Below are 25,922 nucleotides of genomic sequence, written 5' to 3'. Positions count from 1 at the left end.
ATTTTAAGGTGGTCAGATTTTGGTCTTAAAGAGACACTGTTGGGTTAAAAATCATATAGTTTAAAAAAAGTGTCCTTACTTATGCACCTTAGGTTATGGAAACTATTTTCAAAATCAAATGTGTTTCACTATTTACACTGTTTGGGCACAATACTGCACCGTGCCGAATTCAATGGCAGTTGAAAGTGCTTCAATCTCCCAAGATTAGGACCTTGGTTTACTTTGTTGCACCTCTCTGAACTGTAGCAATGAGAAGACACCAGTCAATTTAGTGGACCAAATTAGGCTCTTGGTTAAACTGGTGTAAATCTATTGAAGTAATGATATTACTTTTAGTGGTTTAACAGAGTGCAGAATGGATTTATTTCTTGTAAATTTGATTCTCATGCTGTCATACACTGATTACATGAGCTGTAAAAATTGCAGGGGAATGCTTATAATCATTACTTTTAAACCTGTTTCCATTGGAATTAATTATAAATGGAGAATGATCTCTTCCTGGTAGTGACCAGCATGAATTAGCCACATTACTCATCTCTTTGACCTTCCATTCCTAATGGTGATTTGGAATTCACCAAAAGAGACAGGCTGTCTTAATTTTAAAGCGTTTTACAAAACCTAATATTAATAGAAATATTTTAATGTATTGGTTTTCCTTTAATGTTCAGAGTCTGATCCAATGTCCATTGAAGTCAAACCTCCCCTTGAATTCAGAGGGCTTTGAATCAGACCCTCAAAGCAAGCAGTTTTATTTGTTTGGCTTTAAACATTCCCCTGCATTTTTAAATGTCACAGCCTTGTGCTAGAACTTGAGAACCAGTCTGGTTTCCTTTCTATGATTTGGGGTTGCAGTTGCTTTTACATCATATGTATGTACAATGCCTAGCACAATGGGGCTGGATTAGAGCCTTTAGAGGCTACAGCAGTATAAATAATGAATATAATAAAATATATTTGTTATGGCCACAAATGAGCAAGCTGAGTGCAGGGCCAAGAATAAACTAAGAGCATAAATGGTACTTGTAATCTAGGATGTTATTACTAGGGCTGTCGATTAAGCACAGTTAACTCATGTGATTAACTCAAAAAAATTAATCGCAATTAAAAACATTAATCACAGTTTTAATTGCACTGTTAAACAATAGAATACCAATTGGTTGTTTTTGGTTGTTTTTCTACATTTTCAAATATATTGACTTCAATTACAAGACAAAATACTAAGTGTACAAGGCTCATTTTATATTGTTTTATTACAAATATTTGCACTGTAAAAATGATAAACAAAAGAAAAAAGTATTTTTCAATTCACCTTATACAAGTACTGTAGTGCGATCTTTTCATCATGAAAGTGCAACTTACAAATGTAGATTTTTTTTGTTACATAACTTCACTCAAAAATAAAACAATGTAAAACTTTAAAGCCTACAAGTCCATGCAGTCCTACTTCTTGTTCAGCCAATCGCTAAGAGAAACAAGTTTGTTTACATTTACAGGAGATAATGCTGACTGCTTCTTATTTACCATGTCACTTGACAGTGAGAACAGGCATTCGCATGGCACTTTTGTAGCAGGCATTGCAAGGTATTTATGTGCCAGATACGCTAAACATTCGTATGCCCCTTCGTGCTTCGGCCACCATTCCAGAGGACATGCTTCCATGCAGATGACACTTGTTAAAAAAATAATCTGTTATCTAAATTTGTGACTGAACTCCTTGGGGAAGAATTGTATGTCTCCTGCTCTGTTTTACCTGCATTCTGCCATATATTTCATGTTATAGCAGTCTCAGCTGATGACCTAGCACACATTGTTCATTTTAAGAACACTTTCACTGCAGATTTGACAAAACGCAAAGAAGGTACCAATGTGAGATTTCTAAAGATAGCTACAGCACTTGCCCTAAGGTTTAAGAATCTGAAGTGCCTTCCAAAATCTGAGAGGGACAAGGTGTGGCACATGCTTTCAGAAGTCTTAAAAGAGCAACACTCTGAAGCAGAAATTACAAAAACCGAACCACCAAAAAAGAAAATCAACCTTCAGCTGTTGGCATCTGACTCAGATGATGAAAATGAACATGCATCAATCCATACTGCTTTGGATCATTATTGACCAAAACCCATCATCAGCATGGAAGCATGGCCTCTGGAAAAGAGGTGGAAACATGAAGGGACATATGACTCTTTAGTGCATCTGGGACATAAATATCTTGCATTGCCAACTACAACAGTGCCATGCGAACGCCTGTTCTCACTTTCAGGTAACATTGTAAACAAGAAGCGGGCAGCATTATCTCCTGCTAATGTAAACAAACTTGTTTGTCTTAGCGATCAGCTGAACAAGAAGTAGGACTGAGTGGACTTGTAGGCTCTAAACTTTTAGATTGTTTTATTTTTGAATGCAGTTTTTTTTTTTACATAATTCTACATTTGTAAGTTCAACTTTCATGATAAATAGATTGCACTACAGTACTAGTATGAGGTGAATTGAAAAATACTATTTCTTTTGTTTTTTACAGTACAAATACTTGTAATAAAAATAAATATAAAGTGAGCACTGTGCACTTTGTATTCTGTGTTGTAATAGAAATCAATATATTTGAAAATGTAGAAAACATTGAAAAAGATTTAAATAAATGGTATTCTATTATTGTTTAACAGCGTGATTAATCACGATTAATTTTTGTAATCACATAATTAATTGTGATTCATATTTTTAATTGCTTGACAGCCTTAGTTATTACCAATATGTAAGGTAATTCATTTTGTTTTTAAAATGTGGTTTTTATCCTGCCAATATCCCTTTAAAAGGATTTTACTCCCTGAATGTGTGTATTATACTGTTAACTGAACTCATCTGAACTGAACTTTCCCAGACAGCCCCTGTATCTAACGCATGAAGGTTTTTTCTTTTAACAACAACAAAAAAAGTCCTATCCCCTTGTTCTTCTCTTTCAATGGTACATTATGAGTAGTTGTTTTTTCCCTTAAACTACATAATCACTTCCATCATCCAGAGAATGTGACACTGGGACTTTGTAACAAATATTGAGCAGTGAATTTCTGAACAGCAGAATCAGGGTGTCATCAGACTCTGTCTTTTCAATGCTGATTGGGAAATCTCCTTCTTTCCCTGTCATGTAGCCCTGCTGGGACCTTCAGGGATTCTCTGTATAGCTATCTGTTTGCAAATCAAACCCCAAACTGACCCAGGGTTCAGGGATACCCCTGGTGTTTTGTGTTCAGGAATGTCCCAGCTAATGCTGAGTGGGTGATGTCACTCTGGAAGGCCAGGGGAGGAAGGTGGATGAAATGGTACTGCTCTCCCTCTTCTCTTTCTTTCCCCCATGGGTGAATGGAGCCTATGTGTGAGTTTTGTAGAGTTAGGGGAGGAGAGGGAGTGGGGGCTCTGAATGGTGTGTGCAGTAACCGGTGTGCCTTTCCCACCACCCCACGTGCACCACACACTTATTTTGAATTGCATCTCTCTGCTGTGTTTAATCAGGGCACTTTGAGCTGAAAAAAGCAAGCCCAGCTTAGGCGCTCGTCAGTTTCTGTGTGGCTTGAATGGCTCTTATTACCCCTTCCTCACTTCCCTTCAGCATTGTGCTTTTTTCATCGTGGGGCAATCCGAACAATGCCGGGGGTGTGGCGTGTCTCTCTTTTTTTCCCCTCCGTTATTTTGAATTTTTTTTCCCCTTCTTCCTTTGTGTTCTTTTTCTCTCTGTGGTTTTCCTTTGCTGACACATGGTTGGTTAATATGATAAAGCCTGTTATGACACTGTTGTTCTTGCTGCTGCCGCCGCCACTGCTGCTGCTGTTGATTATGCTGCGTTCCCAGCTAACTGCATGTCTTTTTGTTTTTTGTTTTTTGTTTGTTTGTTTTTTGTTCTTGTTTCTTTGCAAACCCTCCCACCCACCCTCCCCTTCACCTCCATCTCTCGTGTCTCCTTGTGACATGATGCATCTTTGTGACTCAAATGGGTTTATTCTGACTTTCCTTTCTCTGCTCGCCCGCTGTGTGCGTCTCACTGTTCTCGATGTGCATGGACACTCTGTGTCTGTCTTGTAGCCTATCAGAAAGTTTTTCATCCCCCCTCAGACTCCTGACCTCCCTCTTTCCCTCCGACCCCAAGTCTCCTTGGACCCTGATGCTTGTAGGAACGCCTCCAGGCCTGGACATGTTCTCCAACCAAAGCCAACACTTCAGTCCAACCCAAAGACGCAGACTTTGCCATCCAAGAACAAATTGGCTGAAAAACCGCTCCAGTCTACCAAATCCAACCCGCTCCCTGCCAGCCATGCCAACACCCCCTCTTCCCAGAATCCCCCTGTGCAGAATGCTCAGGGCCGCCCACCCACTGCCGGCTTTAGCCCCCAGCTGGCCATTCCTACAGTGCAGGCCAATCCTATGTCTCCTGTTAGATTACTCCCTTCTAGTACTGACCCAAGCACCAAATCTATCCCCATCATACAGGTCACCCCTCACCCCTCTCCAAGGGGAAGTCCCCTCCCTACCCCCAAGGGGACACCCGTCCATACGCCAAAGGAGAGCCCAGCAGGCACACCCAACCCAACGCCACCATCCAGCCCCAGCATTGGAGGAATGCCCTGGAGGACACGGCTCAACTCAATCAAGAACAGCTTCCTGGGGTCTCCTCGATTCCATCGCCGGAAATTGCAAGGTGAGTCCGTTCTCCAGATGAATGCGGATATCCAAATTAGGGTGAGTATTCAGCAATAAACTGGCAACTCAGATTGACTCAGAAAATCTCATTTGCGGAGAAGTGACTATCAGTGTTGGTAAGAGTGAGGGAGTTAATGCAAGGCCAAGACAAGCGTGAACAGGCTCTGTGGTAACTTCCACAACACAGCTCCGTTGCTGCACCTCAATCCTGGGCTACAGCCTCTCTTGCTATTCCAATCCTGAATCCCCACACAGCACCACCTGCTATCCCCATCCTGCAGCCCCCTGGCAGCTCTGCCAGTGCACCTCAATCATGACCTTGCAGCATCTCCTGCTACTTCACTCCTGAGCCTACCTACCTTTAGTCTTGCTCCGCAGCACTCCTGCTATTCCAGGCCTGGCCCTCTCCCAAGCAGAGATGGTCAATTGGTGGGAATAGAATGAGATTGTCCTTCTACAGCGTAGCTTGTTTTTATAATCCTGTTTAGTTATTTCTTTTCTTTTTCTCCTGAGTGTAATTGGTGTAAACTATCCCTTAATGTAATCAGTACTATCAGGTCTGTTTGGGATGTTACAGTTTTTACAGACCCTGGAATTCTAAGATGGACAAAGTTATTTGCTTCAAGATTCGGGTAGCTTTTTCCTCTTTGGCAAAGGGCACCTGAAGTCACATGCATAACCCCAAAGGCTGTCAGAATCAAACCAATTCCTTATGGTTTTACACTCAAGGTATTGGGTCTGTTCTGTGGGGAAAGGAGAATATCTAACATGCTAATGGAAGATCTAGAACAGGGGTAGGCAACCTATGGCACGTGTGCCGAAGGCGGCACGCAAGCTGATTTTCAGTGGCACTCACAGTGCCCGAGTCCTGGCCACCGGTTCGGGGGGCTCTGCATTTTAATTTAATTTTAAATGAAGCTTCTAAAACATTTAAAAAACCTTATTTACTTTACATACAACAATAGTTTAGTTATATATTATAGACTTATAGAAAGAGACCTTCTAAAAACATTAAAATGTATTACTAGCTCATGAAACCTTAAATGAAGACTTGGCACACCACTTCTGAAAGGTTGCCGACCCCTGGTCTAGAACGTATGCCCTGATTATCAGAGACTCTGAATCTGAGATGGCCACGGAAGGACTGAGAATTGTGACGGTGATGCAGGGATCCTTCTCAGGGGAAAAGTTGATCAGCTAGTTTTATTTTTGGCTCAAGCATCACCCTATTCTGCGAACTGGAGCCCATTGGTTTCTGCGCAAGGTGCGAACACAGCTGGACTGATGTAACAGCATTCCAACATCTCATTTGCACTTTGAAGAGTCTGCAGGGATTCCCTGTGTATTTTCAGTGGCTGTGGGGATTCTTTAGATGAAAGGCACTGTGCAAAGTATGAATGTTAACCACTGATTCTCATTTATTTATTAAATAAGAAAAAAGAGTAGAAAGTGATTCAGACACACCACAATGATATGCTCAGACTAAGGGCCTGATCCAAAGCATGTTGAAGCCAATGGGAGACTTTCCATTGACTTCAATGGGCTTTCAGTCCGGCCCTGAAAGCATCAATATTTTAGAACAGAGTAGTCACGGTGATCTAGGAACACGAGACCAATGTTTAGACATCAGGACTGACTTGTGGTTTTTAGGAGACGTAAGGATGGGGGGAAAACAAGGGGGTATGGTGCAAGGATTATTTCATTGATATAGAAGGAGAAAGAGGAAGGTCTATTTCTTTACCATTTCCTTTTTCTTGCTCCCTCTTTATGTGTGTGTGTGCATACAGTACCTACACCAGAGGAGATGTCCAATTTAACCCCGGAATCTTCCCCAGAGTAAGTAATTCACTATGACGCTACTTATCTCACCACTTTATGGTTTCCTTCCTGTGCTAATGGTGTGATAGGAACACAGTCCATTCCTGGTCCTGAAAGGCTTGAGCAAATGGTCTAGGTATGTGAAAGGGCTCTTCCACTGGGGTCCATGGGCACAATCCAATGCCCAGTGAAGTCAATGCAAGTCAACAGTCACTTTCTTTGGAGTGCGGAGCTTACCAGCGTTGAAACACTATCCTGCTCTCTCTCTTCCTGTGTTTCTCCAGCAAATCATTCTCTGGGAGGAAGGTCTTGTAATTGGCCCTAGCAGTGCAGTCACAGGACTTCCACTTAGTATAGCACAGTTTGTGTCCCAGGGATAGGGTGTGAAGAGTAATTCCTGGAGCAATTCGGAGACGTCACTGCCTGTGATAGTGAATGCAGTGTTAGTTCCCAATAGCAGCACCAGGAGCTGCAGGGGATATTTAATATTCACCATGCATGTTCCTAAAAATCAGTGCACAATTAAACAATTTCATTGCACAAATGTACATCACGGCATGGTGTGCTTGGAAGACCCTGCCAAAGAGCAGTGCTCCAAACACTTCCTAATATGGGTAACAGATGCCAAATTAGTCCTTTTTATTTTCACAGTTTGTGTTTGTGCACCCTATGCCCATAGAATTTCCCTGCCAACCGAGGCGATTTAGCCCTCTGTGCGTGAAATATTCATGATGATTTGGGGTCCAAAGATCTCTAATTGGAGCTAGCGGCATTGCCTTAACACTTTTACTAGTGCCAGGGCATCGTATTGTGAAAGCTGGGCAGTCCATTTCCAAAGCTGCACCAGCAGGGTGGGTGGGGAATGGTCGGGGGCGGGGGAGTGGCGGTGCAGGGAATGAGGAGTGAAGAGAGAGGGAGAGGTCCAAAAGGAAAAATAGAACAAGTTGTGTATTTAAAGCATGGGATGTTTACTGCTAGGGGGGACTTAGGGAAACTTCATAAAGAGAACAGGTTCACACTGAAGAAATAAATGAAATACTCATGTCAAATGGTCTTAAGGGTATTAAAGCTGAAAAAGTCTGTGAGTGAAATCTTTCTTTCTTTCTTTCTCCTGCCATCTCTATTTCACACTGTCCCTTTAAGAGCCGGTGTGGTAAGGTAGAGTCTGTCATTTGAGGCAGTTTGGATGCAAGTCAAGTCCTAAGGCCCTCTCTCCCTTTTCTGTATAATTGCTGAATTAATGAGTTCAATTGGGTTGCACCCTGCAGGAAACATAATAAAACTCGTAAAAAAATAATGAACTAGATTTTATTTTAACCATAGATGTCTTGTTTCTCGGTGCCCACTTCTACATATTTTGGGTTTTGTTTTTGTTTTCCCCATAAGAAAAAAGACATCTTCATCAAGAACTCTATTGACCTCATGTGCTGAGTGATAAACATGTGTTTCCTTTCTCCGTTATGGCATCTTTTAATGACTCTCATTCATTCAACAATCCCCATGATTGGCTAATATACCGTGACATGTCTAGGTAATGCTTGTTTTTCTCTTATGGAGAAGTCCTAGTTAATTTATTAGCAATGAACCCTAAAGGGATATATCCTCAGCTGGTGTGTTCATAGAATCATAGACTATCAGGGTTGGAAGGGACCTCAGGAGGTCATCTAGTCCCATCCCCTGCTCAAAGCAGGGCCAATCTCCAGAGCCCCAATTCAGCAAGGCACTTAAGCACGCATGTAACCTTCAGCATGTGAGTAATGCCATTGGTATCAATGGAGCTAATCATATGCCTAAAGTAGTGCTCGTGCTTAAGTGTCTTGCTGAATCAGGGCCCAAATAAGGAGCTTGCCAATAGGGTTCTAGACAAATTACTGTAGAAATCTATCACTTTTTAACAGAGAATGAGATTCTTTCTTTCTTTCTTAACCAGCAAGGATAGAATTCTCTATTAAATTTTATATGATTATTCAAAAACAGCAATGGAAAGTTTATCAATATCTATTACATCGTACCAGATTATTCCAAACAGGATATATATTATTCTGTCCTCCAGTGACATCCCCTCCTTTCTCACTGCCCCCTGAAACACACCTTCCTTTCTCATCCATGGCTGTCAATAACAGTTAATTGACTTCTAGCTGTTCCTTACAAAGAGAATGTCTTTACTGCTCACCTACAAATCTCCAGAAGGTCCTATAGAAATTCAGAGCTATGAAATTGGGCAACATGAGGGCAGCTAGGATTCAGTATAAACCAGGGCAGACTGATTAAGGCACCATAGAAGGAACAGTTTGAACTGGACATACGTACTGATGGGATTGGGTCTTGAGAGACGTGGGTTCAATTCGCTACTCTTCCACAGCTGCCCTGTGTGACCTTGGACAACTCACTTAATCCTTTTATGCTTCAGTACCTCCATCTGTAGGGTGGGGATAATCATATTCTCTTCCTCCCACCCTTAGTCTGTCTTGTGTATTTAGGGCAAGATTGTGACTTAGGGCTTGTCTACACTACCCGCCGGATCGCCAGGCAGTGATCGATCCAGCGGGGGTCGATTTATCGCGTCTAGTTTAGACGCGATAAATCGACCGCTGCGCGCTCTCCCGTCGACTCCGGTACTCCACCAGAATGAGAAGTGCAAGCAGAGTTGACAGGGGAGCGTCAGCTGTCGACTTACTGCAGTGAAGACACCGCGGTAAGTAGCTCTAAGTATGTTGACTTCAGCTACGCTATTCACGTAGATCAACCCTGCACAGTAGTGTAGACAAGCCCCTAGACTCAGACACTTGTGCAGAGGAGTAAGGGGAAGTAATAGCCTGTTTTGGCCACAGAGCAAGGGGGATGCCAGGAGGGAACTGTGCCTCTGGGAGGTGAACAGCACCATTTGTCATTTTAAATGTGCCTGGAAGGAAGGGGATAGTCCTGCTCTGGAGATAGTAGGAGCTCTCCATGTGCCCTCTTCTGAACATATCAGAGGACGAGGCAGTAGACCACACGCGTCACGCTTCTCCCAGGATTGCCAAGTCTGTGTTTCACTTAAAAAAAGCGTTATTGCCCTCTGAAACGGTGCCCACCACACACAGTGTCTAAACCATGGCCCCTCCCATCACCTAGAGAGGGCTTTCCGAGTATGTGAGGGCTCTGAAGACCAACTGCAGTGGGGGAACTGGGCCTCTCACCACTTGCTGGTCAAACAGCTCCTGATAGGTTTTAGAAGAAAGAAATAGTGAAAGGGTCTATAGCATGTGGGTCCATCGCAAGAGAGCTGAGAGGGAGAGTTTGGTGGGTTTGTTACTGAGAGACCGGGGAGAGAAGCGAACTATAAACAATGAGGGAAGAGGTGAAAGCCTCAGCCCTTGTTATTTAACATGAGAATGGACAAAGCACTGGAAAAAATACTGTAACCTGGAGAAATAACCTTGCAGTCAGGCTAGGGGATGGACTAGAAAGATGACCCTGGGATGTTAGGTCTTTTCCATTTCAAACTTCTACTGCTCTTAAAGCAACAGAAGTACAAGGCTCAGTTTTCACATGTGGGCATCCATTTGGTTGGTTTTACTCTGCAACTGAAGATCTCAAGTGCTTCCCCAGAAGAGTCACTCTACCCCAAGCCCCACTTTGAGAAGGAGACTGGCAGAGAGGTGAGAGGATTATTAGTGCCAATCCCTTTTGTGCTGCAGGGAGGAAGGGGAAGCTGGACTCCCAGTGCCAGATTTCGGGCCTGATTCTGGGAGATGCTAAGCATCTCCTTCAAGGTGCTGAGTTCCCTTGATTCTTAGGAGCTTCAGTTGGATTTCAGACCTTAAAGTGCAGTTTTGCTTTGAAAAATGCTGAAGTACAAATGGCAGCTTTTTACTTGGCAGGTCTGTTCCGTGGTTATTTGCAGAGTCAGATCTGCTGAGTTGGCAGAGAGAAGTCAGTTGTACTGTTTTCTGATCCTGTGCGCTCTGCAGAGCCAACACAGCGATGGGGGAATCAGCTGGAGTCTATTCCATCTTGTGCATCACCAACAAATTTGTTTACTGAATTCCAATCAGTTACAGGCAGGAAAGTGTCGGAGGCGTCATTGAGGTCTTAAACTTGCCTAGTGCAAAGCCTTTATTCCTGGTGATAATTCATGAGAAGGAAAGAACTCAGCTGGACCCTGTGATCTCAGGCTGAGTTTGCAGGGTTAATGGCAAAACAACTCGTTATTGTATCTATAAACGGAGCCCTTTTTACCTGTAGTCATTGAGAGACTAGTAAATATAGGGACACACAAGGTGATTTTTTTAATGATTATTTTACACAGAAGAGCCACATTTAAATATTTACACCTTGGCCCTCCCCAGAAGTGATGGATACAAGCCTAGGACAACCAGACAGTTTAAATGGATCACCAGGTGCAAACAGCTAATGAGCAAAAGGCCCTTGACATGCAGGGAGTGGTTGCCCCAGCTTTCCGGGGAGCCTACAGAGTTGTTCTGTCATTATGAGGCACATGACGGGGGGGAGGGATAGCTCAGTAGTTTGAGCATTGGCTTGCTAAACCCAGGGTTGTGAGTTCAATCCTTGAGGGGGCCATTTAGGGATCTGGGGCAAAATTAGTACTTGGTCCTGCTAGTGAAGGCAGGGGGCTGGATTCAATGACCTTTCAAGGTCCCTTCCAGTTCTAGGAGATGGGATATCTTTATTATGAGCTCATTAGTATGTAATTTCCTTTCATACTCTAACCCTAGCTTTGAAATGACCCATTTAAATGAGAGGCCCTTTCTCTTTACTGCTCTCTGTGGTAATCTTTGGCTCACTGACTTAGTTACAGCTGTCTATGAATATTTTAGGGAGTTATGGTTTTCCAACCCACTTTTACTGAGGAGGGCGATTTACCAAACTGCAAGTGAATCCTTTTGCACTCTGCTTTTGGTCACCTGGGATAGATGGAAACAGAAGCTGATTAACACTGAGCTGTCTTCCAGTTCTGATCTTTCCTCTGTGTGGATTAAATGGGCAATAAAATGACAGTGCTGTGATGCATGGAGCAATCCAGTAGTAAGGATTTCCAATCCAAAGTCCAGTTGATTTCAAGACTTTGTTCTCCATCCCAGATGTCAAGACTCCAAATGAGTTTTCCAGTGTGTTCCTCTCCCTCCTTAACGCAAGTCTGGCCCCAGGGAGCCTAGACCTAGCCAGTTCTGTTTACGCAGCGAAGCAGATCTTTATTCAGGTGCCTATTGCTGAGTTGTATTAATCCCGTCTCCAGATGGCTCTTTACCAGAAAGGCTTAAGGTTAGAGAAACTCTTCTCCTGTTATGTTGTGGAGCATTCTCCCAAGAGAAGTTGTGGAAGTCCATTGCTTGGCACACTGCAAACCAGACTTGACATGGTCACTATAAAATATTCTGCAGGGAATAATCCTGCATTGGCAGGAAGATGGACGCGGTGGACATCTTTTAATCTCTAACCTCTGTAGACAATCCATCCCTGGTGTAACTTGACTGATTCCAATGCAGTTTCCTCTGTGATTAATTTGACCCAACAATTCTATGGTTGTGTCACATGACTGAAGCAATCTTCCCCCTCCACCACACTTTCTATAGGGTCCACCTACTACTCTCAAGCCCTGGCTAACCTCCCATTGATATAAATGACCCTGCATTTCTGCTGTAGTCCTTTTACTTTACTCGAGAATGTTGATGAAGCGGTGCTAGTGAAATCTCCTGAGTAGAAATATACATTTGATGATGCTGTCAGTATGAAAACAACAAAGTAATTTCATTTATGGTGGAATCAGCATTCAGTGCTTGAGGAAACAGCAGGTATTGGCCACTGTCTGTTAAAACCAAGAATGGTGGTTTGTGTACTTTGATATCTCCCCCTTGATACTTGGTAAAATTCATCCTGGGCAGAAGGCCAGCACAAGGGCCATGCATTCCTTAGATTCCCTAAGTGGGATTTAAGTAATATATAAGCCTTGTGTTTAATGATATAATAAGATACGATGGGCGGGCCACGTAGCACGGTTCACGGACAATAGGTGGACGGCAATCATTACTGAGTGGTACCCGCGAGAACAGAAAAGACCACTGGTCGGCCTCCAAGAAAATGGGAAGATGATATTGTTAAACGTTTCAGACGAATGTGGAGAAGAAAGGCAAGAATGCGAGAAAAATAGCGGATATGTTGTGATCGGCGCAGTCTTAACGACAGCTGAAGACCGATCGATCCAGGTGATAAGGCTTGTGCTAGCCCTCTGCACAGGGTTGAATTTCACCTATGGACATGGCAGTTTGGAGGGTGAGTGAGACACCCAGAGCAATGTGGGTGTAATAAATATTGTGACCCCAGGCGGAGATTTTCAGGTTAGGAGCTTCACAACTTCTAGAAAACCTCAAGTGGGCTGAAACTGACCTGGAATGACCTCCAAAATCTCCAGAGTATCAGTGTCACCAGCACCCACCATGATGCCAGAAGACACAGGAAGAGCCTTGCAGGGGATCTCTGAGATCTGTACGCAGATTTTATGTGCACTGTATAAAATATCGTATTGATTAGTGTATTTGGTTAGAACTGCGACAGCGGCTCCTGGCTTTCCATTGCTGATCACACTGTGCTGCTGTAGCAAAACCACATGGTCCACAGTCTAGTGTCTGATTGAGTTACATCGCATCACCCATTGTAGCAGCATCACAGTGTGATGACAGCCCATCATCCTTGTGTCGTATGCATGTTTGTCCAAATGCCAGGTGTCTAAGAAATGCTTTTTCTGTTCTAAATTTACTCCTTCTTTCTTTTTTCCTCGTGTCAGGCTTGCCAAAAAATCCTGGTTTGGTAACTTTATCAACCTGGAGAAAGAAGAACAGATCTTTGTGGTCATTAAAGATAAACCACTAAGCTCCATCAAGGCTGACATTGTGCACGCTTTCCTTTCGGTAAGTCAATCTGGCCCGTGCTATAGCCTCATCTCACTATTCAATTCCAAGGACATCCTAAGTCCACATATTCTTGGACAGGGCTCCCACATCCTGGAATTCCTCCCCATTGTGTTCATTTCTGCAGCACATTCTTTGCTCATCTGTTTCCCATTTGAACCTGGCCTCATGAGGTACCAAATTTCCCAAGGGGACTTGCAAAGTGCTAAAATGAAAGTCTTCCATGGACCTGCCGATGCTTGGGGTTTAAATGCAGTCAGAGCTTAAAGTGCTGCTGCAGTGCCTAGAAAGTCAATTCCCTTAATCGACTATTCCATTAGATTTATGGCACATTATTTTTCCCTTCTCCTTCTGGGTCCCACAGTGATCCTCGGGATGCTCGCTCCATCCCTTGCCCCAGGAGGGGGAAATCTGTCTCACATGAGACTTTCTAGTCTTAATTTTAAATCTCCCCTGTACTTGGCAGACATAGAAGGCTCATTTTCTCCTAGGGCTGAAATATCTGTGGGTGGAGATGCTGACTGTCTGCACCTTAAAGTCTCCACACCTGGGATTTTGGGATTAGTGGGGGAGAGGGCATCCCTTCCTCCCAGTCTCAGAGACCCTCTTCTCTCCCACCCATAAGTACAAATGAAGAAAATAGAAATGAGAGTGAAATTGATTTGAGAGATTTTTTTGTTCTAAGGGAGTTAGGTACATTTTTTTTAATTTGAGATGGGGGTAGGGCTTAGTTTATTTTATATATTTTGCTATATGACATTGTTTTTCTGCAGAAAGGCACTAATTTTTGATCTCTATGATATGCCTGCTGTAATGAATTCCATTCCATAGAGCAGTCAAGACCCCTGACCTTTTTTGCACACAGCACAGACCTGTAAGCATGGGGTATAACATAATAGTGAGCATCACCCACTGTAAGTGACCACACATGTATTTAAACTATGCCTCTCCCCTACATGAAGTCCATGAATTCAGCTCCACATATGGGACTGGTATATTGGCTTTTAGTGCCCAGTAGTCACTGTGAATACCCCTGCTGCTCTCTCTCTCACAACTAGCTTTCTAATTAAAGATAATGCAGCAACCTGCTAAATGAATCCCTAGGGCCAGATTTTCAGAAGAACACCGTTCCTAGTTAGGCACCCAGATAAGTGGCCAGCTTGCTAAGATTTATAGCATGTTGAGTGCCGAGCCTATTTGGAATTCTGGCCCTGACTGTCAATGCTGGGCACCTGAAAACCTTGCCTTGAACAGTTTTGAAACTCTGGCCCCAAGTGTGAAGATCTTAGGGGTACCCTAGAGATCACTCAAAGGTCTATTTTCTACTAATAGGAGGCGGGGGGTCGTTAGGCTCTTCACAGGTAAGCAGTCCCTGTAGAGATCCCAGGTTCTGGTCCTGTTTATCTATCCAGGTCAGCTATCGAGTATCCCTTTTCCTGGGCTCTCTTTCGTATCCTGCTTTGAATTTTCTACCCCCACCTGATATCATTTCTCACTGAGCTGTGAGGATCTACTGGAACTGATGCCTGGGAGATGTCAAAGGACCCACTATGCTCAGTTGTACAGCGGGGGGGTTTCTAAGTATGTCAGGTACTTCAGCAGTATGCACGCTTTAAACCTGGCTTGATCCGCAAAGTGCTATGCATTCCTGTGAGGTGCTGAGCGCCTCAACTCCCACTGATTTTACAAGAGGGCACAGCTCATTGCAAGGTTGAGCCCATAGGCAGCAAAACTTTCTCTCTCCAATGGCTGGGAAGGCCAAGCGAGAGAGAGAAAGAAAGAGAGATCTTCTTAAATAGAACTTTTGCCCTCTGACCATATCATCCCCTACTGCCACCCTGTTTCAGATTCCCAGCCTCAGTCACAGCGTCATCTCACAGACAAGTTTCCGTGCAGAGTACAAGTCCACGGGGGGTCCCGCTGTCTTCCAGAAGCCAGTGAAGTTCCAGGTGGACATAACATACACAGAAGGGGGCGAGGCACAGAAGGAGAATGGGATCTACTCAGTCACTTTCACGCTCTTATCAGGTAACCACGCAGTGGCTGCAGCTTGCGGGCAGGGTAGCATTCACCCTGCCAGTGGGGAGGCCGGAGCATGAGGGCAGACATGGGAGCAGAGAAGATGAAAGCCTAGAACTCAGGAAGAGAGGGAGAACTTGGGAGAGGAGGGTGTAGGGAAGAGGAATGACAGTTTAGACATCCCGTGGTTTGGGCAGTGATGGGCATGCTGGGAGAGAAAGGGAAGGTCAATGGGAGCAACTACCGTCGAAGCAGATGCTGTCGTGGTCAGACAGACAGGTGTGCTAGAGTCGCTGCTGCTCAATGTGTTGGACTTGAAATGCTCCAGCTGTCCTGCCTTATTGTTTCAGTATAAGGTGTGTCTCTGAGCAAGGCGCTGTGCGGCCACCCACAGGGCTTTTGCCCTTACCCAGAACATAAGCAACAGGGAAGCCACTCTGCTGTCTTAGCTGGCCGCCAGGCACACTGTGAGAGAGGCAGGCCAGTCTGGCTCAGAACTGCAGAACTAACCTGGATTCTCTTCTGGGTCCTCTCCTCCTCCCTCCACAGTCAGACTTTTACCCCTTCCCCAAAGGCTGTGAGTAAATTCCCTCCCCAAACAGGTCCTGTATCAAAGCGAGCCATCTCGATGGTGGCTGCACAAATCCAGGCTGTGCACCAATACCAGAGCCTCCCCTCCGCTCTAGGAATGGCTCGTGTCACCTTCCCCTCCTTTTGACACACACACTTGCTCCCCACAGACGAGCTGTCAAGTCTGAAGGAGGAGTCATTTCTGATTTTAAATCTTTGGGAGGAGGGGCAGGGGGACTAGACCTTCTGGAGATGTGGGCTGTGCAAATAGGTTTAGGCTATTGTGCACCACTAGGTTACAGATGGGCTTGGCATTGGTAGGATGGATACAATTATTGCCAGTGTCCAATCAACCCCCATTAGAATAGATTTTGAATGGATCTGGCAATAGGAACCTTTGGAGGAGGGAATTGCTGTAATTCCCACTGAGAATCCTGATTCTGGAGGGCAGGGGAACCGTCTGAGGGAGGAGACTAAAAAGAGAAAACGAACCTCACATTTAGAAAACCAGCCCCCAGGGCATTTCAGATACTAGGATGGGAAAGGAGCATCTAAGCTAGACTCTTCCATGGAGTCCTTCACGTCATAGCTCTAAAGTGGTGGCCGTTCAGTAGCTCTTCAGTCACACACCAGCCCACAGACACACTATCAGTCTGATAATGGGAGAGGGGTGGAGATTGAAGGGAAGATGCTTGTTCTTCCTCCTCCTGTGTTATGCCCTGTGCCTTATGGGGGTATTCGGCTCCTGCTCTCTCACCGCTGTTTGCGTCTTTTCTCCCCTGCAGGTCCAAGCCGTCGCTTCAAGAGGGTAGTAGAAACCATTCAGGCACAGTTGCTAAGCACACATGACCAGCCTTCAGTGCAGCAGTTATCAGGTATGTTGTATTCACTGTTCAGTGCTTTGCTTCAGCCAGGACATGAAGGTGAAGTGCCTCTCAGTGGGGGGGTGGGGGAGAGAAAAGATGGGGGGGAGCACATCCCTCTGATTGCAACTAGAAACTAGCTTCATTCAGACAGAACAATAACTCTCCCCCCTCCATCCACCCTACTCCTGCCTTCAACACTCCATCTCCAATGTCCCAAGTGACTTCCCAAAGTGAGAAGCCCTTCCCACCTCCCACCCCAAGAGCCATCTGTACCCCCTCAAAGGAAGCAGAAGTTCCAGATTTTCTGTAGCTCCCAAATAACAGATTAAAGACCCCTCTAGAATGCTGTAGAACCCCCTATATCCACTCCTGGAATAAAGTTTGGAGCTGCCTTTAGCAAGAAGTTAAGAGCAAAGGCTTTCTGAGCGTCAGAAGGTGGCTCCCGGCTATGGGTTGTGGTGTTAGACACCTGGCCCAGTTGATCTATTGGTGAAGCCTTCATAGTGTATTCAGGCTCTGCAGGATCTCAGCTTTCATTTTTTTAGAAAGCAAGTTTCTAGCTCCAATGTTTGTAAAAAAAAATTCCAAATTCCAGTGTAATTAATGCAATGTCATCTTCCTGAGTCTGCAGTCAGCCTGAAATGGTCACTCAGAGGTGCGAACGCCCTCACTCCATTAAGCATCTTGGAGTGTTCACTCTAGAGCCTAATGATGACACTTTAAAATGTCAGCATTACCTCTCATTTTAAGAGAATGGAACAGGGTAGAATGTGAGAGTTGAATCCCCTGGGAAGGTTGGAAATTGGGAGTTACTGCAGGAAAGGAAATGCAGTGGGAGAAACAGAGGAGACGCAGAGAAAGGAGGATGGGAAAGGAAGACAAGGAAAAGGCAGAAAGAATGGAGAGAATGTTCCCATTTGAATGATGCTGACTCCATTAAGTACTGAGCAAGTGAAAAATGTTAGTAATTAAAAGATCCGTATAAGGGCCAAATCGTCTGCTTGACCTTTGTGTAAACCTGCCATTGCCATGAATGGGGGATTTGCTGTGGATTTAGGTGGGCATGGAGTCCTAAATTTATACCGTGGCCTGGATTATAATTAAAAATGGACTTTGGCCCTCTTCAAGAATGGGTTTGTTGCCCTTGCTCTAACAGTGTGGCAGGTGAGTGAATTAAATGTGGAGACAGTTCCAGCTGGGAGGGCTATAGAGAGAGTTTTTCACAAGACAGAAGTTGTCACTCAGGCTAGGTCTATACTACCCGCCTGAATCGGCGGGTAGAAATCGACCTCTCGGGGATCGATTTATCGCGTCCCGTCGGGACGCGACAATCGATCCCCGAATCGGCGCTCTAACTCCACCAGCGGAGGTGGTAGTAAGCGTCGCCGACAAAAAGCCGCAGAAGTCGATTTTGCCGCCATCCTCACAACGGGGTAAGTCGGCTGCGATACGTCGAATTCAGCTACGCTATTCACGTAGCTGAATTTGCGTATCTTAAATCGACTCCCCCCTGTAGTGTAGATGTACCCTCAGTTTAGGACAGATATTTCCCACCTCTCCTCCTCCTGCCAGTATTGCCTAGCCTTTTTCCTGTAGATTTCTTCACCACCCAAGAGCCACTAAAGGAGATGGGAATGGCTGGACGTCTAGAGCTAGATTTGGTTTAGGTTAACTTACTCTCAGGGAACCAAGTATCAGAGGGGTAGCCGTGTTAGTCTGAATCTGTAAAAAGCAACAGAGGGTCCTGTGGCACCTTAGAGACTAACAGAAGTATTGGGAGCATAAGCTTTCGTGGGTAAGAACCTCACTTCTTCAGATGCAAGACTCAGGGAACCAAGTGCTTTTTTATTTACTGTCCAGTCTTACGGCATTAAACCAGACACCAGAAAGAAATGAGACCTTTCCCTCACCCGACACCTTGTGTCCTGCCCTCTCTGGTGGGGTTGGGAGAGTTGGGTGATCAGAGAAGCATCCTGTGGTGGAGATCTGGCCAGTTGAGACTAGTTCTGCCATTCCTCCTCCTGTTTGACTAATGGTCCCCCGTCCTTGCCACTAAAGGGAAGAAATCCCTTATCCTCAGCTGAGCAAACCCTATTAAAGAAATTCATGACCTCGCTAACCAGCACCATGCCCTGGCCCTCTGTGCTTCATCTACTGAGACTAGCTAGAAAGATTTAGACCCTATTTTTTCCAAGTGTTTAAAGCAGCCAGGATGTCCCCATTGGAGAGTCTTCTCAGTGACATGGAACAAATGGAACAAAATGCATTTGTCTGCCTGAGAGGTGAGGGAAAACGTTCAGGACAAACCATGCTGTGGGAAATGGATCCAACATGCAGCTTTGTTCTCTTTCTCTCTCTCTCTCTCACACACACACACACACACACACACACACACACACACACACACACACGGAGCAATGGAAACCCAGCCCGTTCCTTAACATCACCTCCATGTCACTGACAGGGGGGATTATGAATACAAATCTAATGTACAACAGGAACAGAATGGGTGGGCTCTTGTAAGTAAGAATGAGAATCCCCTGCAGCAGGGCACAGGAAAAACTCCAAGTCAAACAGTCCTGCAGTCAAATATTCTGTTCAACAGGATGTGTGTGTTTCTCAATAAGGAGAAAAAGGATGCCCCTTGGAAAATTTAGACTGGCGTCTAGGGCCAGGAGAGAGGGAACATGCTAGGGGAAGGAGAAAAGAGGATTGTTTCCATTAAGATGGCAGCCAGCATCTGAAAGCTGGCAAGCCATGGAGCACATCTCCCCAGCTGTACTGGAGCGGGTGAACTGTGATAAGGGGAGGGGAGACAGAGAGAGCAGTGACAGGGTCAGTGTCCATCAGCTAGTCCAAAGGAGCTCTGGTGGGGCAGAAGAATTTGTCTTCTTGGGTGGCAGCCGTGACAGTCATGAAGTCACTTCCCAGAACCTACCATGGGATTAATCAACTCTCTCTGTGTGGAAAGCAAAGATAATTCTGCTTCCTTCCTCTCTTCCCAAAGCCCGCAGAGGACATGGGCAATTGTGTTCAGAATGCCTGTCCACAGGGCTTGGGGATGCAGTGGAGGCAGAGTGCTCAGCCAGAGAAGTGTTACCCAGCAGATCTGCAGGGAGCGATGCCCAGCCTTGCCCATTCAAAAGGATGGTTTGCCACAGGGTGGCGTCTTGGGGAGGACATGACTGAGAAGGAGGAGAGAGTGAGACAGAGCTTGCCCATTCCCCACCCCCAGGAAACAAAACAGTTACCTTCCTCTCCCATGGCTTCAAAGAAGCTTAGAGTCTAATGATTGAGGCCAGCAAGACAGGGCCGCTGGTCTCATGCTGCTGGGGTGCTGGTTACTAGAGGGTCTGCCTGAACATTGTTAACACCCCATGCTGGGCATTGTCAGCCTCTCCTGCCGCATGAATTTGTCCCCAGTGCTGCTCCTGTTACCAGTTAATGAGATCCATTGTGCTTGGCATCTGCAGCGCGGTGCAGTGGTTCACTTAGCTATGCCTGTCTCCCTACCAGCCCTGATCATTCCATCAGTTTTATGCATGTTGGATAGCACCTTATTTCACTGGTAGTCCCATTGAAAACAATGGGACTCACGGAGTATGGTGCAGCTCAACTTGCTGCCACACACCTACCAACTATGAAGTCATGTCCCGTGACATCCAGGTCAGATGCCGTTATAGGTGGGACCATTGGAACAAAAATGTATAAAGTGAGAGAGGTGTGGGAGGATCAGTTACAACAGCTTTATTTTAGAGCAGGATTACCCATCACTGAAAGTGTCTCCAATGCCATCAGCATCAGTGAGGACTTGTAAGCTCATGATGCTGATGTTTATTCTCTCTCCTGACCCTCATTGATCCACTAAGTGACATGCCAGCCCACTAAACCAGCTGGCCTGGGTTTCAGAACAGGACTCACCTTTCTCTGTCTCTCATTTCCCTGAGCTCACATTAGCATTTGTAGATGTTGCAGTGTGTGTGTGTCTCTCTCTCTCTGGTATAAGTGGGTGTGTTTCTGTGTCACACCTCTGCACCCTCTGGTCTCACTCCCCAGGTAGTATCCTCCCTTCATACCCTCATTCTGCTTCTTGGGACTCACTCTCAGCAACTCTGAAGTAAGAAAATACATCCCTCCTCCCCCAAATTAAATACATAAATGAATGAAGTCCATAGTAGAAATTAAATTAATATAGTAAAAATCCATTCAACATCAGAAACAGAGTCCAGTTGGCCAATGTCAGTCCAATACACTCCCCCAGGCAGTGTAGGGAATTAATGCCTGTATATTTCTAACTGCTGGGACATCAGCAACATCAATAAAGCCATTATGCCCTGCCCTGCCCTGCCCTGCCCTGCCCTGCCCTGCCCTGCCCTGGAAGGACCACTCTCTCCTGGTTTGAGAGAGAAGAATACCATCTCCCTGGGCATTCAGCCTTGATCCCACTCCACACACTGCTCCACCTGCTGTACTCAAACTTGACCTTGACAAGACCACCCTCTGCTGGAACAAAAAGATCCTCATGGGGGGGAAAAGTCTCAGCTCTTTGCCTTTGTCTCCATCCAGTACAATCTCTGCTAAAGTATACTACACTTTCCTCCGGTGCATTCTTACAAAGGAATAATAAATACCAATGGTAAACGGAGAACTAACAGTGATCATTTCACTGTGCATCAGTTTTCCCCTCATTAGCATTTCCTTTCCTTCCTTAGGCTTGTTCCTGGAGACGGAAGTTCTCCACATACCCTTTTGTCCCATTTTCTGGGCAAACAGCATTGCATCTCTGCAGTAGACTTGCTGCTTCTTTGTTTACTTTTTTCTACTATATATCAGTTTTTAACTCTTTGGTAACTGATAATTTCAGAGCGTCTCAGTGTGGCAGCTGAAAATTCCAGCTCCCAACATCAGAGTTAACAACCAAATAGATGCCTACACACACACACACACACACACACACACACACACACACACACACTCAAAATAAAGCCTGTGTGGATGCTTTCTGCCATATCTCTCTACTTATATCCAGCATATACATATGCAGTCTCCTGTTGTACTGATATATGTACTGTGCAGAACAAATGATGCTTAGCTGACTGAAATAGCTTTATTAGTTTATAGGCTTTTATAGCTGTGCACTCACATTTTGCCCAGGAGCTGTAACAAACTGAAAGATTACCTAGGAAGATGGATATGAAATTTGCAACATCCAAATGTGAAAAAGGAATTGCAGATTTTCATCATCAGTCTAGAAAGACTGAGTAAATAACAACTGAGGAATTTACAAGGAAGTAATTCTACCACGGGGCACTGGTGAAGATCTAAACCATAAGAATGAAATTCAAGCATCCAGATCCTTGATGAGAGAACGATCTACTTCAGACAAGCACCCAAAAGCTGGGAAACATACTTGAACTACTTTGGAGCTGAGCAAGCTAATGGCAATCAAGGGCACTCAGCACCTTGCAGGAGATGCTCAGCACTTGGTAGGATCAGGTCCTTGATCTGGAAATCTCACAGCCACAGTTTCTTGCCTGATGTTTCCTGGATTAGCAGAAATCAGAAATACCCGGAAACCGGACATTTTTGCAGGCAAATATAGGAAGTGCAGAAACATATGAGAATGTGAAGAAAAAAGAAAAGAGTGAAAGAAAAGTTAAGAGAACTTCATCAAAATAATAATAATAAAAAATAAGGTTCAGGGCTGCTCTGAATTTTGGTGCAAACCAGTTTATCCGTATCCTCATGAAACACACTGGATTTGATTTATAACAGGGTCTTTGTTAAATCAGAAATCTGATTGACTGCAGGAGTCTCTGTGGTGTAAGGAATACCCAAGATCACCAGTACAGATATTATTTTTTAATTAACATCTATTGTACACTTTAAGAAGTGCAGTTACACGACACACCCACACTTCTCAGATAGCTGAAGACACTTGGAATTCGGCCTCATTTGCCTCACAAGCCATCTGAATCGTGCAGGCATCGGGGTCTGGATTATTATCCATGGACAGAAAACCAGCTGCGGACAGTTTGCTGGGTTGGTTTTCGTTAAATGTTCTATGGATACAAATGCTATTTTTAGGTTGTGAAACTTTTATCATCTAGAGTATTTATTAGAACAAAATTACAGTATGATAGAAATGGCTGAAACTATTCAAACGGTGTTATAAGGGAGACAGGGAAAGGATTTTTAGCCATCCGTGTTTAACTGATGCATTCTGGAAACTGTAGTTCAGAGGACATATGTGTGGTGTTCTTTAAAAAAAAACACCTGATAATGCATGAGGCAGACATCAGAACTAAATATGGTTTCCTATGCAGTTACAGGTACTATACAACATACAGAATGCAGGTACTCTAGTTTTGGATGAACATTTTTAAGAAACAAAATAAGTTATTTGTTTTTGCCCTCCAGATATTTTTCCATGCTCCTGTAATTCCAAGAGTTTTTGCATTTTTCCCTATCCATCACATACAGGTCTATAAGCTGCAATTAATAGTTTTGAAACAGAAATATTATATAATGCCTAAGATATTAAAGTTCAAATTGCATCCACAAGGCCACATCACATTTGTGTGTGTGTGTGGATTTGTCTTCTTGCATTCAAATCACTCAATTAATGTATTTACAGCAATTAAACAATTAGATGGATCTAAATCAGATTGCAAAACCATCTATGATAACTGACCACAAATGACTTTTAAAAAATAAGCAGTATTTGCACAAAATATCCATTGAAAGTAATATTAAGTTTTTGGACAAATCCACAAATGCATGGAAATATCCCATTTCATTGGAGAAACCCCCCAAAAGCATTACCCAAATATGCCCCTTTGTGTGTGGAGTGTTGGCAGCTGAGGGTCCAGTCCAATTCCCTTGGAAGTCCATGGAAGTCCTGAAGTCAGTGGGAGTTGGATCATCACTGAAAAGCATGAACATTCCCATTTAAGAATTAGTTTTCAGTTCTTTAAAGGACTGGATCTGTTAATCATTGACTAAATTCCCTGAGCTTTAGCAATAGGTGGTGAATGCCCCCAACAGCTAAGCAGAAGGGGAATATACCATTACACGTCAGAGGCCTGATCTAATACCAACTGAAATCAGTGGGAACTTTTCCATGGATATCATTGGGCTTTGGAGCAAGGTCTGTGAGGCATATTCATCCCTGGTATTATTCCACTGGCTTTCAAGGCAGTTAAACTGAAGATGGATCCATAAATGTAAAACCATTTTTTTCTAAAGTCCTGCAACATCCCTTAAGAACTCAGAGCCAAATTCATCCCTAATGTAAATCCGTTGGTCAGTGGATTTATTCCAGGGAATAAATTATGCCCTTGGTGCCTCAGTTTCCTCATAGAATGGGAATAATAAAACTAAGTTACCTCCCTGGGCTGTTGTAAGGATTAACATTTGTATGGCACTTTGAATAGGTAGAACACTATGGCATAGAAATCCTAAAAGTTATCCTCCTTCAGCCCCATTTGGATCACTGGTCCTGAATAATGTCCCAGCATGCAATTGTGTTGGTGACATTACTTCAACCAGAGAACACAAATGGGGCCTGTCCCTGCTCTGTGGGGGGTCAGGTGAGTGCCATCGTTTGATTATATGGTGCAATTTTGTGAAGATTGTAGTTGAGATGGGCCTGAATCAAAACCTGGGAGTTGGCAATCTGGCTCCAGATTCTAGGGCTCACTGTTTTGTAATATTATTTAATATCCAAAGGGTATAAAATATCATTAAAAAGAAAATCTTTGTAAATCACATAGTAAAACAGGCACATAGCTGTCAAACACCCCTCCCCCCAATCCTCTCTGGGGTCAGAGGTGTCCCTCAGAACAAGAGCAGGCAATGCAGGTGGGGCTGGATATTGTGGTTGGAGGTATCTGCTATTGGAAGCCTTGGACACCGTTTGCGGCAGCTGAGGGAGTTCTATCCAAACCGATTGCAGACTCACCTTTGATGTCCTAGTAAATTCTATATTTTGTTATGTAATTTCAGTGAGGAACATGGTTTGTGCAGCACATACATAGGAATACATCTAACTCCTACCCTTGCCCTGTCAAGGGCAGGAGGCCAAGGACCCTAAAGGACAATTAAACCTCCTGGCCCCCGTCACATGCCTGATCCCCTTCTCTTTGTCCCATACTCCCTTCCCTTGAGCCCCCCACCACCCCATGCCCTAGGTCTCCATCACAATCCCTGCCCCCTTCTCCTAGGCCCTCTCATACACCCTATTTTTCCTCCACTCCCTGATCCCCTTCCTTTTTACCCTCGTCCCCAATCTTAACCCTTTTTCAGGAGCCTCCCATGCCTGGTGGGTATTATTTCTCTGACGTCTCTGCCAGCCAGAGATCCTTTGTGTTGGGGATCTCTGGAAGTTCTTCTCTGCTGCTCCGACCAGTGCCAATGGACTCAAAATGCTCTCCATGGTCTCTAGAAAACACCTACTGTGATCTCCCTACCTTGATTAACATCAGGGGAGCATCTTATTCAGGCACATGGTGTCCTCTACATTCTTTTTTAATTACTTTTCTCAGGATTCTGGGGAAAGGAGAGCTGACAGATTACCCAGGCCTGCCCCCTTCTTGGCTGGCATCAGGAAGCCTATCACTTTGGTATCTAAGTGCTGGTAGAGAGTCAGAACAAGAAGAGAACTTAAACTGAATTAAGTGCATTAGAAATCATCTAGCTGCTTGGCAGCCAGTGGGCGCTCAGGATTGCCCAGCATTTTGAAGCCATCCCCCGGATTCTGAGCATGGTTCCCGAATGCTGGGGAATCCAGAATACTAACAGACTGGGGAGGAGTTCCACATGGTCACGTTCAACCTGGCTGGTCTTTCTGCATTAACACTTACATTTACTCTACCTTCTGTTTCTTGGATTTGGTTTAGAAGCACTTAGCTGCTGTGGTGATGGGAGCTATAGGCAATTTTGATAGAAAACATACATAAAGCAATTTACGGGCAGATTCCTCCATCCTTTTACGTTAAACAGAACCTTAATCTGCGAGCAGTCCCATTAAAATCCATAGGAGTAAGGGACTACTCCA

At 44.5% G+C, this 25,922-nt stretch overlaps 1 protein-coding gene across 6 annotated transcripts in view; it reads left to right on the top strand.

Annotated features, from left to right (window-relative positions):
- BRSK2 (BR serine/threonine kinase 2) overlaps positions 1-25,922 on the top strand; it is a 457,676-nt gene that overhangs the window by 417,965 nt on the left and 13,789 nt on the right. For all 6 annotated transcript variants that reach the window (XM_034770318.1, XM_034770317.1, XM_034770316.1 and 3 more), the window contains exons 14-18: positions 4,474-4,681; positions 6,471-6,519; positions 13,286-13,409; positions 15,257-15,437; positions 16,784-16,873. In XM_034770318.1, the coding sequence (XP_034626209.1) occupies positions 4,474-4,681; positions 6,471-6,519; positions 13,286-13,409; positions 15,257-15,437; positions 16,784-16,873 (652 nt within the window). The remainder of the gene's footprint in view (positions 1-4,473; positions 4,682-6,470; positions 6,520-13,285; positions 13,410-15,256; positions 15,438-16,783; positions 16,874-25,922) is intronic.

The sequence above is a fragment of the Trachemys scripta genome, chromosome 4, assembly GCF_013100865.1.
Source record: "Trachemys scripta elegans isolate TJP31775 chromosome 4, CAS_Tse_1.0, whole genome shotgun sequence".
Taxonomy (NCBI): domain Eukaryota; kingdom Metazoa; phylum Chordata; order Testudines; family Emydidae; genus Trachemys; species Trachemys scripta.
The sequence above is the reverse complement of the archived record's forward strand: the minus strand, read 5'-3'. Positions and strand labels throughout refer to the sequence as shown.